General features: G+C 29.8%; 1 protein-coding gene across 1 annotated transcript in view; it reads right to left on the bottom strand.

The window, feature by feature from the left end:
• Positions 1 to 6,004: 6,004 nt before the first annotated feature.
• LOC119674441 (uncharacterized protein DDB_G0288805-like) overlaps positions 6,005 to 22,228 on the bottom strand; it is a 44,662-nt gene continuing 28,438 nt past the window's right edge. The window contains exons 5-7 of the mRNA XM_038085580.1: positions 21,647 to 22,121; positions 18,820 to 18,914; positions 6,005 to 6,456 (exon numbers count right to left, since the gene is read on the bottom strand). Of these exons, the coding sequence (XP_037941508.1) occupies positions 6,005 to 6,456; positions 18,820 to 18,914; positions 21,647 to 22,121 (1,022 nt within the window). The remainder of the gene's footprint in view (positions 6,457 to 18,819; positions 18,915 to 21,646; positions 22,122 to 22,228) is intronic.

The raw sequence follows: 22,228 nt of genomic DNA, 5'->3' as shown, positions 1-22,228 counted from the left end.
TGCATTTTTTGTAAATTAATTTAAAAAGAATTGCGTCGCCAAAGCAATTTGAATCAATTGAATATTTTGAACTCATTTGCAAGTCAAACTTACAATTCTGCTCTATAAAATATCTTTGAATATGTATATAATATATGAATAGCAGAGATACTTGATAAATTTTGCAGTATTCTGTATGTTTCAAAAACTTATATATTTTATTCCTTTCATATGCTGTCAAACTATTTTCATTTTGACAAAATATTATATTTTATATCGAAATAGTATACTGCATAAAACTTATCTTAAGTAGATTACCAAATATTTTATTTGGCTTCTCTCAATATGGGTTCTACTTATAAAAGAATCTCTTAATATGGTTCAATGCTTAAATATTTCAATGAATTTATTCATAAATGCTTTTGTGTGGAATAATGTATGCAGAACACACTTAGTACATACATTTTATACTGCATTTATAATAAATTTTAACTTAATGGTTAATATTCAGGAGCTTATTTTCTACTTAATTCAGAAAAATATTATTTATTTGTACTAATCGGAGTATTATAATTATATATTACATTACATTTGAAGTCAGTACTAAATCATTTTCAATACAACATTAAATTTAAAACACACTTATACCACTTATACCACAATTATAAGTGATAGTATAAATCTGTAGTTATATATTCAGTAACTTTAGTTCCTCATATAATGAAGTTTTAATAAAACATCAATGAAAAATCTGCTTTAGTGGTAATTGTCAGTAGAAAGCCTTTATAAGGATAACTTTTTACTTCCCATTGTACTCTATGGGACTATCAGTTTCAACATAAATTAAAAAAATAATAAGAACATTCTCTTGAGGGATTGTCATTTCAGAAGCAATAAACGATTTATCCTTACTGACGCATATACTAGATGTAGTAAAAAGAATTCCATTATTTTCCCTATAGATGGCTTTAGGCGCTAGAAAATTTATATTTCGTACTAAAAATCTTTTGGTAATTGGTTGACTCAATTTTGGTATGAAGGTTTTGCTGTATGATTGGTGGGATTGGCAGAAAATCATCTTTTATGAGCTGCTCCCCTGCGGCAAAACTCTTTACTCGGTATTGTACTGTCTGTCTGAACAATTGACTAGTCTGAAAGAAGCAATAGCACAGAAACGGTCAGATTTGAGTAATAAGAGAGAAATTGTGTTCCATCAGAACAACGCCATATCACGCATATAGATAATGACTCGCCAAAAGCTTCGGGAGCTTGGATGGTAAGTTATTATGCATTAATTTTATACTCCAATCCCGACACCAAGTAATAACCATCCATTTATGTCCATGGCGAACGATTTTTCTGGTGAAAAATTACCTTCAAGAGAGGATTTCTATGAGAGAGCCATAATGAAATTACCTTCAAAGTACAGCAAGTTATCGAACAAAATGGCGCATATTTTCCTATGATCTCTAAATCGGATCATCTAACTATGATAGGATATTAGTATCGGTATCAATAAAATAAAAATAAGGGCTTCAAAGCAGCCTTCAATGAGCAATATGTTAAGGAACAAGAAGTTAAGCCTTTAGTCACTGATAAGCACGATCGTAAGGTATACACTTTGCGTTACGGGAGCAACGTGCTTTTTCGGAAGGGGGAATAATGTAGCCGTCGATATTCTCAATAATCACAGTAAGCTGGATTACAATTCAATTATATTGACAATACAGAATTTGGAAAATTTTAGTAAGAAAATTATTTTCCCAGAAGATGTTTTTAGTTTCCTTATTAAGGAATAAACAGAACACAATAAACAACTTTCAAATTTAAATATAGCCTCTGTCTTTTTAATTCAGTTCAAGTACAGAAACTACGTTATAAATATATTATATATATATTATGTTTTATATTGTATTATAAATTAATTTATATGTATGCATATATATTTATATATGTACATATATTTATATATTTATTTATGAACTTATTTAATTTATATTATTTAATAAATATTAGTATTTTATAAGCCATTTTTTTCTCTTTCTGAATATTAGTATTAATCATACTCTTATTCTTTTTCGTTTTCAGTTCTACTCTGGACACTTATTAATCGAAGGGATACATTTAATTGGTAAAACAATATATAGAATCTCAAAACAATCATTTCAAGAAATAGCAGTTGATTGTTGAACTAAATTATAATAATATAATTATAATTACTAATTCACGTAAATTTAAAATAAATTTACAAGTTAAATATTACCATATATGTTAAATAAAAGGTGGACAAAATTATTATAAATAAATGTGTAAATTAAAATAAAATTGAAATTAAATAAAATCACATATATTAATTTCAAATGTATTAAAGTCAGTGTCATATACCAAATTAATCACCAAATATATGATACAAATTTTAAGAAACTCACTTATTAAACTAAATAAATTGGAAAAAAAATTTAATAAATAAATCAATATAAATTGGAAGGAGTATCAATTTTCTATGAATTTAATTGATAAAATTTGCAAATAATTTTTCTTCTAATTGATATAAATGTTTAATATCAAATAAAAGGATCCTATAGGGATATATTACCTATGGAGAAAAAAATGCATTCAACACTACTTACTCTAAAGGTGTTAGAATAGTAAATTGTACTAAACCGCTTGATAAGCATTTGAGATATTCAAGTACTTTATATAAAATATATATATAAGATGCTTTAAATTAACATTCCAAATCAACCAAACATTTTGCTCAAGTGCTGTACAAAACTTGAACTCAAAACTAAATTATTACATATAGATTTTACTCAGTATATGGAGAAGAAAATTAAAATTAATAATTGGAAGATACTCGTATTAAGTAAAAAGCGTTGAAAATTAAAACATTTCTTTACCAAATTAAAAAGAAATAATTAATTAAAAAGTATAACATATCGTGTTAAATAATATTTTGGTTTAAAAATTTGAAAGCAAAGAATATTTTAATCAAAATAATTATAATAACTTAAACCACTTTGCTTTCGAGATACAATAAACACCATCACAGAGAACACAAAGTACCATCAAAATGTCGGAGTCCAGCGAAAATAATGGTGACCAACAACAACAACAACAACCAGGTAGCGATGAAGCCGTCGGTGAAAATAAAATGAAATCGCGCCTACGCAAGGGAGCGCTTAAGAAAAAGAATGTCTTCAACGTTAAGGACCATTGCTTCATACCGCGCTTCTTCAAGCAGCCGACATTCTGTTCGCATTGCAAGGATTTTATATGGTAAGTGGTTTGCCCTCTTGCGATACTCATAATTATACTTAAATGATTATCATTACATTTACCGTTTCTCGCCGTAATTACTGTAAAATATGTATAATATTTGTGTTCATAATTTGAATACATGGCATAAAATACTTAAAAATGCCTACGTCTGGGCAATTTAAACACGCAAATGCCTTCTGTGCTTTGTTTAAAAAATGGTACACTGGCCTTTTGCGGCAATTAAGGTTACTTAATTTGCTGCGTTTCTGTACTCAAATGTTAAACTTTCTTGTACAACCTGCAATATATTTAAATTACTTTTTCTTCTTACTACTTTCTTCTACTTTCTGCATTTCATTCTATTTCTGTAATATTTTTACGACATTTTTACTATGCATTTTTTAAGTATTCCTACATATTTGCACATTCTTGTCCAATAAATCGCAATTTTTTGTCTTCTTTCAGAGTTTTTATTCTACTTTGTCATGACTTTGTTAAGATTGTTAAGTTGAAATTTATATAAAATCTACAAGCGTGGCATAAATAAAATTTAATTTTGTTTCTAGAAACACTTTCATTTCATTTTATTTCAAATATTTGTTTTTGGTATTGAAAAATATGGAACTTTTTATGGTTTCATTTCGGTTGTAACTCATACGCCATGGTGTGCGCAAACATTTCGCATTAGTGGTGTTTTTATACAATTTTTTGCTATTGAAAAAGTAAATTCTGTTTTCCAATGCAATTTTGTTTATATTTATTGTAGCTTTTTATTTCTTTACATAATTTTTTTTTTTTTTGAAAATAAACTTTTTATTGAAACAACACACAACGGACAAATAAAAACAGTTTGCATTCGGAAAATATTTAATGTTGCTGAGTAAATAATATTTTCAGTTTATATAATGCAAAATTTGATAGTATGAAACCAATTCAAACAATTAACGTATATCGTTTTATTTAAAATGTCAGAGTGTTCAATAAAATATATCCTTATTTAGTCATTAAAATTATTGCAATGAAATTGTGTAAACAATTTATGTATATTAAAAAACTATCCAGTAATTACTCGAAGTTGTTTTCAGTTGCTAAATACAAACTTTATATCGGATTAATAGTATAAATAACAAAATCAATCAGAATTTATTAATCAGTAACAGTGAAAATTACATTCACACTTTAATGTAAATTTGAAGAAACATGTTATTCCTTTATTCGTGATAGTAAAACCAGTGCCTATGCACAGCAATTGGTAAGTCACAGTTGCAATATCTTAATGAAATTTGTAGATTTGTGAGAGTAACAAAGTTGTTGTAATTACCGTAGAGGAACTCACAGGTTTAAAAATGTCTTCGAACCTTTGGCAAATTCTTAAATGCTCTTTAAAGGAACATTCCAGAAGTTGGGGAAGATCCACAAAAAAGAATGCACTTAAAATGGTATATCAGAGTCGCCTATGCATTGTATATTAACAAAGCAATTCTGTGGCACCTTCAGCGTACTCTCCACAGGATTGCAATAAGAACGATTAAACGGTTGATTCCAGCATTGTTCTCTAACCGGAATTAACCTATTAACAAACTTATCAAAAGACTGATATCATTACAAGGCAGTTCAATACGAGCAGTGGTAGTGATAGTTATCATTATCTTCAAAAGTAAATTAATTACTGTCTTTCCTCACATTTTACTTTTTTGCCTCGTTGACATCTATTATCGCTTAGTACGCAATGCTATTAAATTATAGTTATTTTGCATGAAATTAATTTCATACAATTTCCTTACACTATTTTCGTACTCCAAGGAGTAGTGCGGTGTTCGAAACAAGTTCTCCGGATCCAATAAAAAACTTCATCTGGATAAAGTACATGATCCGGAATTGATAGATTAGGGTATAACTTTATTCCGTACACATCTCATATAATTGACATGGCAAAGCCGGCCTCAATCTACCACCAGTTTGACTGCATAATGAAAACGGTATTCGGAGATTCGTTTTGACCAGAAGTACGGAACGACTACACCGCGTTTTAATCTTTTGTTGATGTAACATACTGCCTCTTTTTTCCAGTCAAAGAATTGTCTCGACGTCCTTCGTTGTGATGAAAAAATTTTAACCACTGCTTAGAAGCAAAAACGACTGGGCTTACGGGACTTCAGATGCCACTAATCTGTGCTTCAAGTCTTGCTTATTTAGTTTTTATCGTATTCTCATATGGTGTAGATATTTCCCAAAGTAGCCATGACCGAAAAGTTGCTGTGTTTTGTATTATTACATCTCACTTAACTTTTTGTTGAAAATAAACTGAGATCAAAAATACGACTAGCAATTTATATGCCGCTGTTATGACAGTTTCACCGTGCTTGCCACTGTTACACAGTACGCCTCTTGACATTTTTGTCACCATTATTATAATCATTGACTTAGCGACTAATCTTACATGCATCTGCATTCCATAGCCATAAGGTTTATGTGTATTTAGCTACTACTCATTAACATTGCTGCTACCGAACTCTTTCGATAGAAAGAGAATATTCTGCGAACCTGTGTTGTCTAAATCACTGTTTTCTGAATCGCTATTTTTTGAACCGTTGTTCTCTGAAGCGGAGTTCTCTGAACCGATGTTCTATGAACCACTGTTCTCTACACCACTGTTCTCTGAAGCGTTGTTCTCTGAACCGCTGTTCTCTTAACCATTGTTCTCTGAAGCGGTGTTCTCTGAAGCGTTGTTCTCTGAACAGCTGTTCTCTGAACCGCTGTTCTCTTAACCATTGTTCTCTGAAGCGGTGTTCTCTGAAGCGCTGTTCTTTAAACCGCTGTTCTCTGAACCGGCCTTTTCTAAACTGCTGTTCTCTGAACCGCTGTTCTCTGAACTAATGTTCTGTGAACCATTGTGGTCCAAACCGCTGTTATCTAAACCGCTGTTCTCTGTCGTGCTGTTCTTTGGATCGCATTTCTCTAAACTACTGTTCTTTAGATTGCTGTTCTCTGAATTGCTGTTCTCTAGACCACTATCCGGCAGACCATTGTTTTTTGGACCGCTATTCTCTGTCGTGCTGTTCTTTGGATCGCTGTTCTTTGAACTACTGTTCTCTAGATTGCTGTTCTCTGGAACGCTATTTTGCAGACCATTGTTTTTTCGACCGCTGTTCTCTGAATTACTATTCTTTGAACCGCTGCTATTCCTTACACCGTTATTCTCTGAACTGCTATTCTCTGCAAAGCAATTCTTTGCACCCTGTTCTTTGGAACACTGTGCTCCGCACCACTATTTTCTGAACCATTACGAACGCTTTAGACTTTGGCTTTGCGTTCAATTGGTCACACAACTTAATCACACAACTTAAAAATGGTCGATATTGCATAAAAAAATCCAAATTAATAGTATGTGTTCCACATTATCACGACTGAAATACATTAGCACCCACAATAAATAATCATTATACCACGTTAGCTCCAATTTTACGAATTATGACTACACTTTATGCCAAATTACTTATAATTTTATGAAAATAACTTTTTCAAAGTGTAAATTATGAATAAATATATGAAAAATATGTTATAATTTCGTAGAAAAACCAGCTCCTTTAAAGTGTAAATTACATATTTCTAGATGTATTAGCTTAAAATGTTAAAAATTAAAGTCGGTTTGGCAATGTGTGGCAACTAATCAAAAATGTCAAACTGGAAGTCACGCAATGTTGTGCTGCGTCGGACATATGTCAACACAAATACACGCACGTAAGCATTTCAGCGTATCAGCTTTTCCTTGAAAAACGTGGAAAGTAGAAAAATTATTATCAGTGGAGAGCATTATTTTTTATTTGCACACAAAGTAACACTTTTAACCCACTTTGGAGCCGCGCAACGGTGTTGTTGACTTGTCATAACAATTTAAAAACGATGCAAAAAAAAAGAGTAGAACACAAAAAAAAGTTTTCCGTTTTGCGCTTTTCAGACACAACTGCAATATTTTCATTAACATTCTGCCAGCGTTTGTTTACATGTCACCGTCCACTAAACACTGAAGTAAAGCTACAATGTTTTCCCAAATCGCTATCGCTTCGCTGTCAGTGTCGCGACTGCCAACGACGACTGCGGCGAATTCACAGCTGCTTGCAAGCACTCCACTCTTATTGCGAATATTCGGCTTAAGTGTTTACGCTGGTCCAAGTCTTCGTGTATTCGATCGTCACGTTTCCTTCATTGTTTCACACACACACACACACACACACACACCCATACATACATTCTTATATATGGTATAGTGTACATATGATTATTAACGTCATTATGCAAAATATTTACGCGAAAGCGCAGTGGTCGTATTATGGCAACCCTATAATCCGTCGTCTACCTTGCATGGCTGCACAATATATTGTGTATGTATGTGTGTAAGTTCACTAGTAGGCGACGTAGGCGATGTTATTTTGAATGAATTAGTTTTCACTTTCTAGTGTTCGTCTTTTCTTTCCGAATATACGGTTTTCCTGGCAGGCCGCCGTATTGATATGTGAATGACATGCCGAGGGAAACGTGTCAATATTCTCTATTGAATTGTTTCAGTTTTATTTTCCATTTTCACTGAAAATTTTATTCTGAAAATTGAGAAGTGAATGGAAAGTATATTTACGTGTTTTCTTTGTCTGTGATTGTCTTTTTGTGTAGAACTTAACATTGAAAATAAATGAAAATTGATTTTCTTCTATTTTGTTTATATATATTAATACCTTAAATCATAAATATCGATTTCTCTTTAACAAATGGGCATATATTAGCCTTGAAATATACTCCTGAAATGGCTTAGTGTTCTAACCATTAACGGTTGGAATATAAGTTCGGAAGTGATTGTAACAGCTGGATAGTTCTCAATTAAATAATTTAACTCATCAATAAATAATTATTTAACTTCTTGTGCTAAATGTGTCAGAAAGAAAAAGTTTCTAGATATCTTTTATTCTTTGTATAAAACGTACACAAATAATATTGTACTAAAAATATTAAGAAAGAAATTTTAATTGGATTATGGTACCGTCTTCTTTTTTATTACCTATACATTTTTTTACTTTTTTGTTACTTTTTGTTACTTTTATTACTTTTTATTGCCTTTGATTTCTTTTCATTACCTTTTATTACTTCTTTTTAACTTTCCAATAAAAGACAAAGCGTTTGTCAAGATCTTATTGTTATTTTTTTAATTTGATTTTTATATATTTCTGGTTAATAATAAAGTCATTCTATAAAATAAATAATAAAACAAAAAATACTTCTTTTAAGTATAAATATATAAGAGTATTTTTGAAAGAATATTTATTAAATACTTTTTAATTTCTTTATAAATAAACAAATTCATATACCTTATGATCAAAAATGAACAAGAAGTTAAAAAAAAAACGCAGAATTTTAATTTTTATTAATTTTCTTCATTATCGCCTTCAAAGTACTCTCCTCCTGCGGCAATGCATGCATGCCAATGCTTGATCCAATTTTCCATACAAGTTTTATAGGCCGCCGAAGGTATGGCCTTTAGTTCACGCAGCGAATTCTCTTTTCTTTTTATCATAACGCGTTCCTCGCAATGGTAATTTGAGTCGGGGGAAGAGGAAAAAGTCACACTGGGCTATATCTGGAGAGTACGGTATTTGGTTGATGATATAGGTGGAGTTTTTGGCCAAAAACTGCGACACAACCAACGCTGTGTGATCCGGCGCGTTATCGTGGTGTAAAATCCATGAGTTTTCCTTCCATAAATCTGGCCTCTTTTTGCGAATAATACTCCTTATTGACCATTTGATCATTTGACCGTCCGGAAGGAATTCATAGTGCACCACACCACGAATATCGAATATCGAAGAAAACAGTCAGCATAATCTTGATTTTGGACCGACTTTGGCGTTCCCTTGTCGGTTTCTGCTCACCTTCGAAGCACCATTCGGTCGATTGTTGTTTGGTGGGCATGTCAAATTCATAGACCCATGTCTCATCACCAGTTATGATGTGTTCGCTGAATGTGGGGTCACTATCTGCGTTGGAAATTTGATGCACGCACGTTGTTCTAATTTTTTATTTTATAAAAATCTAATTTTTGATTTTTCATTATAAAAATCGCCACACGAATATTTTTCGACGTTTTGTATAGACGCCAAACAAAAACTAATCGTACGATATGCGTTAAACTTTGACAGAATATGTATAATAGTGTTGCCAGCGTGAAAATAAAAAAAATTTAATGATTGGATAAGCGTGGGAAATAAAAAATTTAAATTCTCGTTCTTTTTTGATCACAATGTATACCTTTTTTTTAATACATATATATATTATTCTTACTAGTTTTTAAATATCGAAATAAAAACTATTAAAAAAATAGTGTTTATTATAAAATGAAAAATTTTTAGACACCAATTTTTAATTTGATGATTTTTCTTTCTAATTTTTAAATCAAAGAGTTTTACTCAGTTTCAATATAATTATTAAAAAAATAAAAAAAAAATTTGATTATTATAAACTAAAAAAAACATAAAATACTTTTTTTTTGATTTTGATTTAAGGGTTTTGCGAACGACGCAATAGGCCCAATCCGGTGAAAACAATGACTGGGGCTTTGAAAAGGTATTGTTTGTATTAAAAAACTGTGTACAAACAAAATATTCAAAACTTAATCCTTTCGTTACAATCTTCGTTGATTCATGTACACAGTCCTACTTCCATAATATTGGTATAGCAATCCCATATTAAACTTAGAGTTTACAGCTAATAGCATTATTGAAGCCAAAAAAGCACTGCGCCCAATATAGATCTATTGTACAAACCGAATGCCAATGGTGATATCCCACACTAATATGAGATTAGTATCTGTAAAGAAATTTGCTTTGAAAAGATAACTTAATTTCAATCCATTTTGTCACATTATATCAAATTTTGCTGCTGTAAATATCTAAACATTACAATAATAAAATTTATTAAATAATGCATATTTTTCTTACTTATAGATTTGAAAAATAATATAACATAAAGTTATTTCTATACGTTTTTTCTTTCGCAGCAGTTTATTTGTTATCATTCTTATCCATTTTGAGTTTAAAAATAATTCAAAAACAATCTTTGTTAGGAGTTTTTCCACTTCACCCAAAGGATATAAAATCAATATCTCCCACAAATGACAAAATTTGCACATAAAGCACCAAAAATAGTTCTGAAGCGTAAAGAAAGGAGTCAATACATAACAAAAATAGAAAAATAAAAAAAGTGTCCTTTAACGGTTCAGTAAATCTTAAAACGCAACATTGATTTTACATTAGAGAAAAATTAACCTTTTTTTCATTTTAACAGGAAATACTAGGGAAATCAAAAGAGACGAGTTCTACTACCAAAAAAAAAAAAAATAAAACATGAAAGTGTTGGAAAGGGAAAAATATAAAAAATTACTGTAAAATTTTGTTAGAAAAAGTATTTTCCGAATTGAATTCAAGCCTATTAAAAGCAATCGAAATGCAATGAATCGGAAAAATACATGTTTAGAACAAGTTGTGAAGTATACTTTTAGGTGTCATAACACAATTTTAATTTTACTTTTATAATTCATGATTGAGCGTGACAATTTTCACCTGAGTCACGGTCAAAAATAATATCAAATCGGTTGAACCATCAACATCGTATCAACATTAAATGAACCGCAATATAACACATTTCCTCTTTAGAATAAAAAGGTGGAGAGATTTTATTTTTAAAAACGTTTAAAGATTTTACCCAATCGATATATTTAATTTTAGAAGAGTTGTTTGACATGTGGGATATCGCTTTCGATAAATTTTTTTTTGTGTTGTTTGAATATAAAGCTTGATAGTAAAAAAATAATAAGAAATTTTTTATCTGCTGATAAAAAAATATCTATATTACATTTTTACTTCCTATAGATTCAACATAAAGATACACTTATTTAGTGGCGCTCTAAAATCTATATTCATAAAATTTCCTTCACGAAATTGCTACACTTATCCTGCACACATACCGTTCAATGACCCACTGACTTTTCCGCATTCGTATTACGATTCTACACCTTATTTTATGCATTTATTTCTTTATTATATATAATAAATTTTTACTACTTGACACTAATTTTAAATTTTATTGCAACTTTACTGCAGGTAATTGAAATTTCATAAAATCTTTGGTGACAAAATAATATGGCACCGATTTTATTTTTTCGTTGATATAAAAATCTCAATAAAAATCGAAGTTATATTTTTTCCCCGTTTCATATGTTAAAATAAAACCCGATATGTTATCGAAGTGAATTTGTAATTTTTCACACAATCAATAAATTTGTGGTTTTGAAATAATTCCTTTCCGAATCAATTGAGTTATAGATACAACCCAAAACAATTTTAGTATCCCCATTTTGATTTTAAATTCATAAAGGATTTGACTGTAATTTAGGACGTATAAATTTTCATCGAAAGTGGGTCATTTCAATGGCATGTTATGGAAACCACACTTTGATTTCTCTACTCAAAATGAAATATTCAAACTTCTGAAATGCTGCTAATTGTGCCAATGGAAACCTCAGAACCGCAAATGTACCGTCATCTGTTGCACATTCGATGCTGGAAAAGTTTAAATGGTTTTTGCTAGATAACTATTTTACAATTCTGTGAACGAAAGGATTGCAGTTTTTCTTTTCACCAAACCGAACCGGAAAAGTGTGACATAGAAAAATAAAAAATAAAAATAAAAAATATTTCAAATTAAAAAAATACATTAAAAAATCGAAATTTAATGTCAGTTGGATAATCATTCAATATCACAATATTTGCTCATTGAGGACATATTGAATAGTGAAATTTTTCTAATAAAAAATTCAGTGTTTAAGTCTATTAAGCCTTGATGGATAAAGCCTGATATAAAAGTTTATAGCATATAAGACTTCACAGATTATGACATAAAAGTCAAGACTACTTTAGCGACCCTGAATCATTATGTTTATTTCAAAAATACGAGTATAAATATATTTGTTAGAAAATAAGAAATTTTAGACTATTTAATTAGAATCAAGCTCTTTCAAACAGAATGAAAACCAGCTCTTGAAAATGTTTTATATATAACATAAAATAAAAAAAACAATAAAATAAAATTAAATAAGAAAATAGAAAAATAAAATAAAAAGAATAAAATAAAAAAAAATAAAATAAAAAGAAATAAAATAAAATAATATGAAGTAAAATAAAATTAAACAAATTAAATCAAAATACAATAATATAAAATTATATGAAATAAAATAATATAAAATCAAATAAAATAATAAATAATTTGAAATAAATAAACAAAAAAATATATAAAAAAACAATGCAAAAAAATAAAATTTAATAAAATAAACAAAAATACAATAAAATGAAATTATATAAAATGAAATAATATAAAATTGAATAAATTAAAAATAATAAAATTAAATTAAATAAAATAAAATAAATATAAAATAAAATGTAATTTAAAATAAAATAAAATAAAATTAATTAAAATGAAATAAATTAAAATAAAATAAAAGCAAATATATTAAAATAAAATATAATAAAATATGTAATGTTAAGTAAAATAATATAAAAAAAAATAAAAATAAAACAAAATAAAATAAAACAAGATAAAATAATATGTAATAAAATAAAATAACATTTTTGTTTTCGTTTTTAAATTTATACTATTTTTAATTAAAAAATTTTGAATACTAGCTTAACTACCATTTCTACTTAGAGGAGTATTTGTTATTACGTAGAATTTTATTAACGAGAAAGATTTGCCTTTTAACTTGGAATAATAATATACTTAATACTGATTATGCATCTATAACTATAGATCAGTGGTCCTACAGACCAAAAGTATCTGCAAATTTACCGATTCCACACTTATTTTCCTTTTCTTGATTTCATCGTATACGTATAAGACTTTTGACGACAGCTTGACTATTCCTATTAATTTATATATCGATAGATGCTTTAGACTATAACTAAGAAATGATTTCAATGTTTCGATAATTTAAAGCGAATTTACTTTCTCGGAGTACCTGAAAATATACTGCCCGTTTACTTATTTTCCTTTTTTTAATCCCGTCAGTACACTTACAGGAGGTTTGATGACAGATAAATAAAATTGAATAAAAATAAATACCCGTATAAAAATATAGTTCGATGGATATTTCACCCACCATTCTATTCACGGTATAATAGCATAATAAGCAAGAGCATTGTAAGCTACTTACAAATTTTTTCATTTATTGAATTTCAAATATTGCATTATTTTTAATAAAATTGTTTGATAAATTTTATTTTTTCAACTTTCATTTCACGCTGTATTTCACAATAACCTGTTATTTGCTATCACGTGTCTTGAAACTACATTATCGACCGACTTCATTAACACATCATACAGCTTCTGCACGAAACAACATAAACTATTTAAGCATAATAACGTGTTAAAATCATTTCCTGGCCTCTACTTATGTACATTATTTCACAAATTATATTGTGGTTCTAACCAAAAACAAAAACAACGCAAACACCACATACCCAACCATTTGTACACACACACACACACACACACACACATACGCTTGGAATAAATAATTGAATTGCACTTAAATTATGTTCCATCAAAAACCCTAACGTAAAATCTTTACGGTGTGATAGAGAATACAAAGGGACCACAACGCAATGCGTAAACTGTTCGCAGTAGAAGATCAGAGTGCACAGTGTGTAAAATTTGCAAATTTAGTTTACCAAATGAATTCATAAAACACGAAAGTAAACCAAAACAAATGAAAACAAATAAAAACAAAAACAAAGCCATTATCCTTGTAGTGGGTACACATACGTACACACATTCAACTGTACCGAAATATAATTATACTTTTACAAATGTAAGACAATGTGAAAGTACATTAAAGTAAACATTTGCACGTACACATACACACCTACACACTTGCATACTCATGTCGTGCACATTGTGTTTAAAAACAGCAAGAGAAACCTATTGAAAACCACAAAAAAGTAGAAATATCATAAAATTTAAAAAAAATGGATTTCATTACCACAATTTTACATATGCCATCAAACACCAACACATGTAAAGTGCACACGTACACTTCTACACACTCGAACGCACCTTTCTTGTAGTTCTGAGAAGCTCAGTTTGCTGGTTGCAAACTGCTTTAGTTGTGGCTGGGCAGGCAAAGTACAAAACGTATTTCTGCCTCTCTGGGGTCTCATAAGCTTGGCAAAAAATATAAACTTTTATCTGTTTGTCCGCTTGTCAGTCTGTCAAGTTAACTTCAACTGACAGTTCGTAGTCAGTTGCTGGCGAACACAGATTACCAAGTACTTCATGTTAACATCAGAACTTTAAGAAACTTTATATTGCCAAAGAAGTTAGTTTTTTAAATCATAAATTGAAAAGAATTTTGGGGTTTTGGTGGTATTTGGAAATCGAAATTATTATAACGTATTATAATTTAATTTTGATACTTAAAGAGTAGATATTAAATAAAACTTTAGCAAACAAATAAGAAAAAAATTTATATTGAAAGATAAGCATATATATAGTAATCTATGAGCAATAAAAATTTGGTCGATTTAATAAATCGAGCTTATTGCTGTGCCATACTACTAAATATCCTGCAAAAATATCTATACAGAGCTGCTAAACTGTCAAACTGCTAAATTATGTAAACAGAATTATCTTTTCTTATGATTATGTTGAGTGTTTCAAAAAATTAACCCGAAATCCTGATCTGACGTGGCTGGTCTAATCTGACGTGATGGCTTTGTGTTTTGAAAGTACTTAATTGGATGATCAATTGGAGAAACTGTTGAATAAGACGAATCCTAAACACTGATTGTAGTGTAAATGATAATGATGATTATTTGGAGGTGCTCAGTTCGATGACAACGGCTCGTAATGGTGTTCGGTAGAGAAACTTGTTGAATAAGGCTCAACCTGGAAATAATTTTATTGCTAGCGATGATCAGGATTTCTCAAACTTTTGTTTATGAAAATATCATTTTTTCTTTTGTGTGGTTTTTTTAAACATTCTCAATTTTTTATATAGAGTAAAATAAAACTTGGCACACGTCCTGCTAATTTCACTTTTTTATTACTATTTTAATTCAACTTAAAAGCGAAAGCTTAGATTTGTTTCTACTATAGGAAGCTTCCAGATCTTAATTTTTAAAGTCTTATTTTTTAAAGTCTCATTTTTTTACCTCCTATTTTAATAATTTATTTTAAAATTATTGCTTCTTCAATGATTTTGGTAATTTGTTACCAATTTTATGAGACAGTTATCATTGTTGGGATCACGTTTTCAACTACCCATAATTCGACTCGTCTCTTCAGTTTTTTTTTCGTCCATTTATTAAATAAAAAAGGGAGTTTTCACTTTATCTGCACCTGCATTCTCGTATATGTTATCTGAAAGTTTTCGCAATTCTGTTTCAATATCTTTAGAATCTTTGGAAATATCCTATATCCCAATATCCGATCACTACCCCATTTGAGCTTTACTATATTGTCCTATTGTATTATTTCTAAACACACTTTCAAATTCTCTTTATATATATTAAACTAAGCTATTAGTTTTAACCATCCTTTGCAGTGTCTTATTCCCAATCGACTCTCGTTCCAATCGACTCTCGTTCCAATCGAGGACAATGTAGAATAATCTGTATTATTCTTATCTGCATAAGATGCTCAGGAATTTCTTGTGATATATGTCAGTGTATAATATGTTTCAAATATTTAATTAAAAGTAATAAATTCTATATTTTTCATATCTTGTAAACGAATACGTGATACCTTTAATATTTTGCTAAGAATATACTTCATTATCCTGACTAATTTCTATCCCAATTAAGGAAGTGAATTAGCAGCAACAGTAACGAGAATGCTAACACATTTTGTTGTTATTAAATTTGTTTATGTTGTCGTTTCGTAGAAACGTCCTGTCGTGGGAAAAAATGTGACATTGTTGTTGTAGAAACATCCTTACAGTGTAATTAATGTACGAAAATTTAATTTGGCAATGACAACATCCCAACAGCAACTTTGTTAACAGGAATCCAAATTTTTGTGCTTTTATTTCTCGTTTAGCCCAGATTAAAGGCATTGCAGCATAAAATTTGTTACTAACTTTGTTTCAAATCATAACAAAAACAACAGAAAAAATTAAAGCAAAAAAACACAAAAAAGATACAAATTTGTTGAAGGAAGAACCTTTCTGTTGTTAGGTTGAGCGCGCTTTAGGGTAAAAATTGTAATGCTGATTTCCTTTTTTCGCTGTTGCTATTATGTATAATGTTTCAGCTAAAACATGTACTCGTATAGGTCTCATTATAATGCATTATTATGGAATTAATGCTTGAGATATGATATTGAAATGATTTATGTACAAGGAGAAAAATAATGCTTATAATAATGTTCATATTAAAAACTGGGAATTTTTAAAATAAACAAGATTGTTAAAATTACAATTTTATGTAAGTAAGGGCAACACTCTTAATGTTTGGTGTATTTAAATGAAAAAATATAATTAAATATTCTTTTTAAATATTTTGTATAATGTCAAGAACACTTTGAGTCTCTCAAGCAAGTGAAACCTACAACAGATAACAATTTTTCTTTTCTCTATACGAAGAAAAAAAAAAGAATATCTTTTACTTAAACATACCTTCTGTTCAAAAAGTACTCGGATTTTGTAAATAAAACACACAAATTTAAATTTTATTCCAAATTTATTTTATCTCCTTCAAAATGTACTCCTTTTGAAGCGATACACATATGCCAACGCTTAACCTAATCTTCCATACACTTTTCGTAGGCCCATGCAGGTATGGCTTTTAGTTCCTTCGACGAATTCTCTTTTACCGATTCAATCGACTTAAAACGCTTATCACGAAGGGGAAATTTGAGTTTTGGGAACAGGAAAAAGTCGCACAGATCCAGATCTGGCGAATATGGTACCTGAGGAATGACAGTGGTGCCGTGTTTGGTCAAACAATTGCGTACAACAAGAATTTTCTATAGTAAAAATCGCTAAATGCACTTGAGGTAGTCTCACATTAACAGCTGCTATAAACAAACTAATTGACAGATGGCGCTCAAATTTGTATCATACGTCAAGAAAGGGTGTACCAACATAACAAAAAAAAAATTTTGAAAAAGGTCTATTACTTAAGGAGTAGTTAACAAACAACCAAATCCGGAAAAAAATATAGTTAAATAAATATAGTTAGATATAACATTTTGTGGTTCATGTTGAGTCGTCCTCGAGTTAGTGCATCTCTTTGATAGCAGGGTGGGATTTCTACGGATTCAAACCCTTCTCACTGACTAATTTATGTATTCCTCACAAGCTTCGCTAATTATTCGATTAATGATCTAAGATCTGCGTACCGTCCCGTGCAGCTAGAGATTATTTTTAGATTATATAGTGCTTTTTTTTGTGATATCCGATATATAGTAAGATGTGTTAAGCATAATATGTTAATATATGGACTGATATTAAATAATATACTCTCCATAATACCAGTGAATCGAAGGTGCTCTTCATGGTAGAAATTTATTTTAAATTAAAAATTCACCTCTCACAAAATATGTAATTAGTTTACAAAGGATAATTTCGCCATATGGTATTGCATTTTTTATCTAAAAATTACAATGCAAAAACTGTGGTTATAATAAAAGATAAATACTGAACTTTTATTAAACAACTTTATAAAGCAAAAATGTGTTCCACGCAGGAACTCAGCATGCCAAAAAATTTCAGTGTAAAAAGCGAAAATTTCCGCATAAACTTTTACTATTTCCCGGATATTAACGTGTTTGGGAATGAGTTCATGTGTAGTGTTTTTGTGATTTTAATTTTAAGTTTATTTCACTAAGAAAAAAAAACTTTTTCAATACAACTACTTACATAAGACTGAATCTATTTTTTAAAAAAAAAAAATATTTTTTTCCTGTCAAAACTTTTTAAATTACAGCGAATTTTCATTAAAAAAGATATCGAGTGTCATCAGATAAAATTTTTCTCAAATATGAAAACAAAATATTATCAAGAATACATAGAAAATAGCATTTAGGACATTATATTCCATTATTAAAGCACCTTTATTATAGATGTAATATAGTAGTAGAAATATAAGCCCAAAAAATTAAAAGTCGGCATATAAATTGAAGTAATTTCGTTACTTCATTGGATGAACTCTTTCTTTTTATCAGAAAGCATATAGTTCTTATTCTTTCTTCACCCATTCTACGATAAACTGTGCTGCAACTTAGAAAGAAAGCAAGGTTTTTAGATATGTTTTTTAAAGGAAAACTTAGATATATCTTTGCAAATTATTTTCGAGCGCGTTAAGAAACCTAATATTGCGCTCTTTTTATGCCAGAAGCTCCACACGGCTGTCATAAAACCCACTCTGATGTATAGTATTACATTATGGTAGATAAATCTTGATACTGTATGGTACTCAACAGGTTATGGCGTTGGGTGGAACTCTGTATTAATTCAAGTAAACATCATCCACTGCGATTAACCTAATACTTCACCTAATGTCACTTTATCTTCAAACTTAAGACGTGCAGCATTATCTACCCTTAGGCTCAAAGCTTCACCCTTAATATTTTCAGCTCTATTTTAAAAAAAGCATTGATTACATCTTTCCTATTCTCCATTTCGATAGAAAATTTGATGTTGAGTTTCCATTTCAAAACACGTCGCAATCAAGGGTTCTGATCATTTACACTTATAGCTCTAAAATAAGTGTGGTATAGGCTGTAAAGTTTTCTTAATGAACTGAATAAATCTACTTATTATAGCCTTCCTAATCACTGCAGTCATTTTCAGACGGAGGCGATTGGAGCTTGGAAGTTGAAGCTTGCCTGGAAGTGAATAATTCATTTAATGGAATATATATTACCAATTACTTAAATTGCTTTAAAGTTTTTAAGCTCAGTCTAATTACGTCGTACAAAGTTTTTGACATCTATACTAAATCAGTTGTCGACGCAGTTTAACATTTGTCTACTCTGGATTTCCGGTTATAGTCTTGTTTTTCGAGATCTGCACGGCAGACAAGCTGGTCAGGCGCTGACCAGCTTGTGCTGGTCAATTCTTTTTGTGCTGTCCAATTTATTAAAAGTGGAGAAGACTCAACGACAAGCAGTTATCTATATAAAACTTTCCCATTCTATAAAGATATATTAAAAATAATTTAGTCTATTAATTCCACACCCTCATTGAGATGCCTTGTAAAAATATCAGCTTTTTGCTGGGTTTGTTGATGAGTAACAGACGATTAGATAACCATTTTAGAAAATTGAGTCGCTTGTTTCCTCATTCCTGTCGCAGTTGTGGAGTTAACGATGAAACTGTGTCATATCTGCTTTGGGGCATCTCAAAAAAGGAAGGAAGGATAGATCACCCACATCTAATAAATGGTTTGGTTTCTACAAGAATTTGTACTTTCTTCACTGTTATTATTGATGTGGTTTGAAGTAGTTTGAATATATTCATTATGAAAAATGATTTTTTTCTGATCATTCTCACTCTCCTTCAATCATTCTTTCTGAATGATTTCTGCAAACTGAACCCTTATTTATGAATTTTCCATACAATTGGTGCAAAAAAATTAAAAATTAAACCAAAATTTGTTGTTTCATCAATTTTCATGGAATATGTTAGTATCAATATAATTTCATTTTTATTCCAAAAACTAATGTCAACTAAATCCTCTTTGTAGTTCGATTAATGACGAGTGGATAGTGTTCGGCGAAATAACTGAACAACTGAGTGTGCACTGTTTTTTCAACTCTCAGTTTTTAAAAAATCTAATGGTATATTAAATATTTAATAATATATTCTGTTTGCACAATATTGACATTTTGACGGTCAAAGAAATTTTAATATTAAATTTTTTTTTAAAGGTCATTTCTTGCTTCTAGAACTCAAAATGTTACTTTCACATGGAAAAATCAATTGGGAATTGTGTTAAATGCCAACGTTATTAAAACCATTTTCAAGCAAATAATATTTGAGTAAATGTTCATTTGTGAAATTGATGCAATTAAACTAAATAATGAAACATAATTATAATTTGCACAGTGGAGCACTTAAAAATAACACTTATTCTAACCAAGTGATGGGTGTTATAGCTTCAAGTTCATTTAAAATTATGAAGAGAATTGAAAAGATTTTAAACTCTTTTAAACTCTTTAAAAACTTAACAGAATTTTGATAAGAATGACTGCATCTTTTTAGATCAGGAATCGTTTAGTCTTATAATTACTTTTCTATTAACAATGAAAAACTGAAATAAGTAAATTCATTGCATTTGATATCGATTATTTATTTGTTATTTATTCAATTCCAATCATCAAAATATTTCTGAACTGAGAAGACTTTTCAAGGTGATCAAAAAATACATGAAGGACAGAGCCCTGAAACTATTTACGAAAACTAACAGGCTTACCAACACAGCGTTATCGAATCTCAGAATTGTTATAGGCTCCTCGGGGAGGTATGCAGATCTGAGGTCAAGTATTGCTTAGTCTGATGAAGTGATAAACAGTCGCCTGGCAGTCAAGGCGTAAAGAGAGGTTTTGAAAATACCCCGAGTTAAGAAAGAGTAAAAGTGCTCAAGTGCACTGGCTTAAATAGCTTCAACATAACAATATTAGCATGATCTTCAAATAAATAAAAGATATGTTGTTATTATTATTAATGGAGTCTTAAAATACCACTTCAGGACCAGAAACTACAATCCTTTTGCATAATTTTAAGGTTTAACCCTGTATAAATACATTGAAGCTATATAGACAGATACATTTTAATACAGATTGAGGTTTATTACCATTATGAGGAAATGAATAGAAATAAATTACAAATTAAACTACACATAATTAAAAAATATATTATTATTTCTATATTCCATACTATGGAGAGTATGGAATTTGAATCCTGTATGTTTTGGTTACAGATATGAACAAAATTTATATGAAACCATAGTAATGCTAACTAAGTAATGAAGCCTTTGTCTATCAAAACATTACAAGAAAATCAAATTCTAGTTTGAAAATTCTAAAGAAAAGTTTATGACTACTTCAAAGAAATTATTTTAACCTATAGCGGGTTTCTGTACGCGAACGTAATTGAAATACAGAGGCTATATTTAAATTTCAAAATTATTTATTGTGTGTACTTATTTTCTTTATCAGAAAACCGAAACTTCTTCTTCGAATATAATTTTCTTTTTCTTTTATTTTACAAGTTTTAATGTTGTCAATATACTTAAATAATAATCCAGTTTACTGTGATTATTTAGAATATGAACAGCTACATTATTCCCCCTTCCGAAAAAACAACTTGCGACCATAACGCGAAGTGTATGTCTTATGATCGTTCTTGTCAGTGACTAAAGGCTTAACTTCTTGTTCCTTAAAATATTGTTCACTGAAGGCTGCTTTGAGGCGATCCACCGAGATATTCACTTTCCTTCCCTTAACATCCACGACAAAATATTTATCGAAACGCTTAAGAACAGTGAATGGACCTTCGTATGGAGCCTGCAATGGTTTACAAATCATGGAATTTCTGACGAAAACCTGATCCGAGGAATAAAGATCTTTTTCAATAAAAACCTTTCCACTAGAATGATGAGCAGTTTGAGTAGGTCTTAAGTCGTTCATAAATCTTTTTAGTTTAGCTACAAATTCTGCCTGAGGGTTTGAGACGTCGCGATTAACTTCTGAAATGAATTCCCCGGGTAAACGTAAGCCAACGCCATAAACCAGTTGTGAAGGACATGCGTTAATATCTTCTTTCACTACAACTCTAAATCCTAGAAGGATGAGAGGTAATATTTCAACCCAGTTGTCATTTTGATAACACTTAATGGCTGCTTTCAAAGACCTGTGAAATCTTTCAATAATTCCATAAAAAGCAGGG

The sequence above is a fragment of the Teleopsis dalmanni genome, chromosome 2 (genome assembly GCF_002237135.1).
Source record: "Teleopsis dalmanni isolate 2A chromosome 2, ASM223713v2, whole genome shotgun sequence".
Classification (NCBI taxonomy): Eukaryota; Metazoa; Arthropoda; class Insecta; order Diptera; family Diopsidae; genus Teleopsis; species Teleopsis dalmanni.
This window is presented reverse-complemented; position numbering and strand designations above follow the sequence as displayed.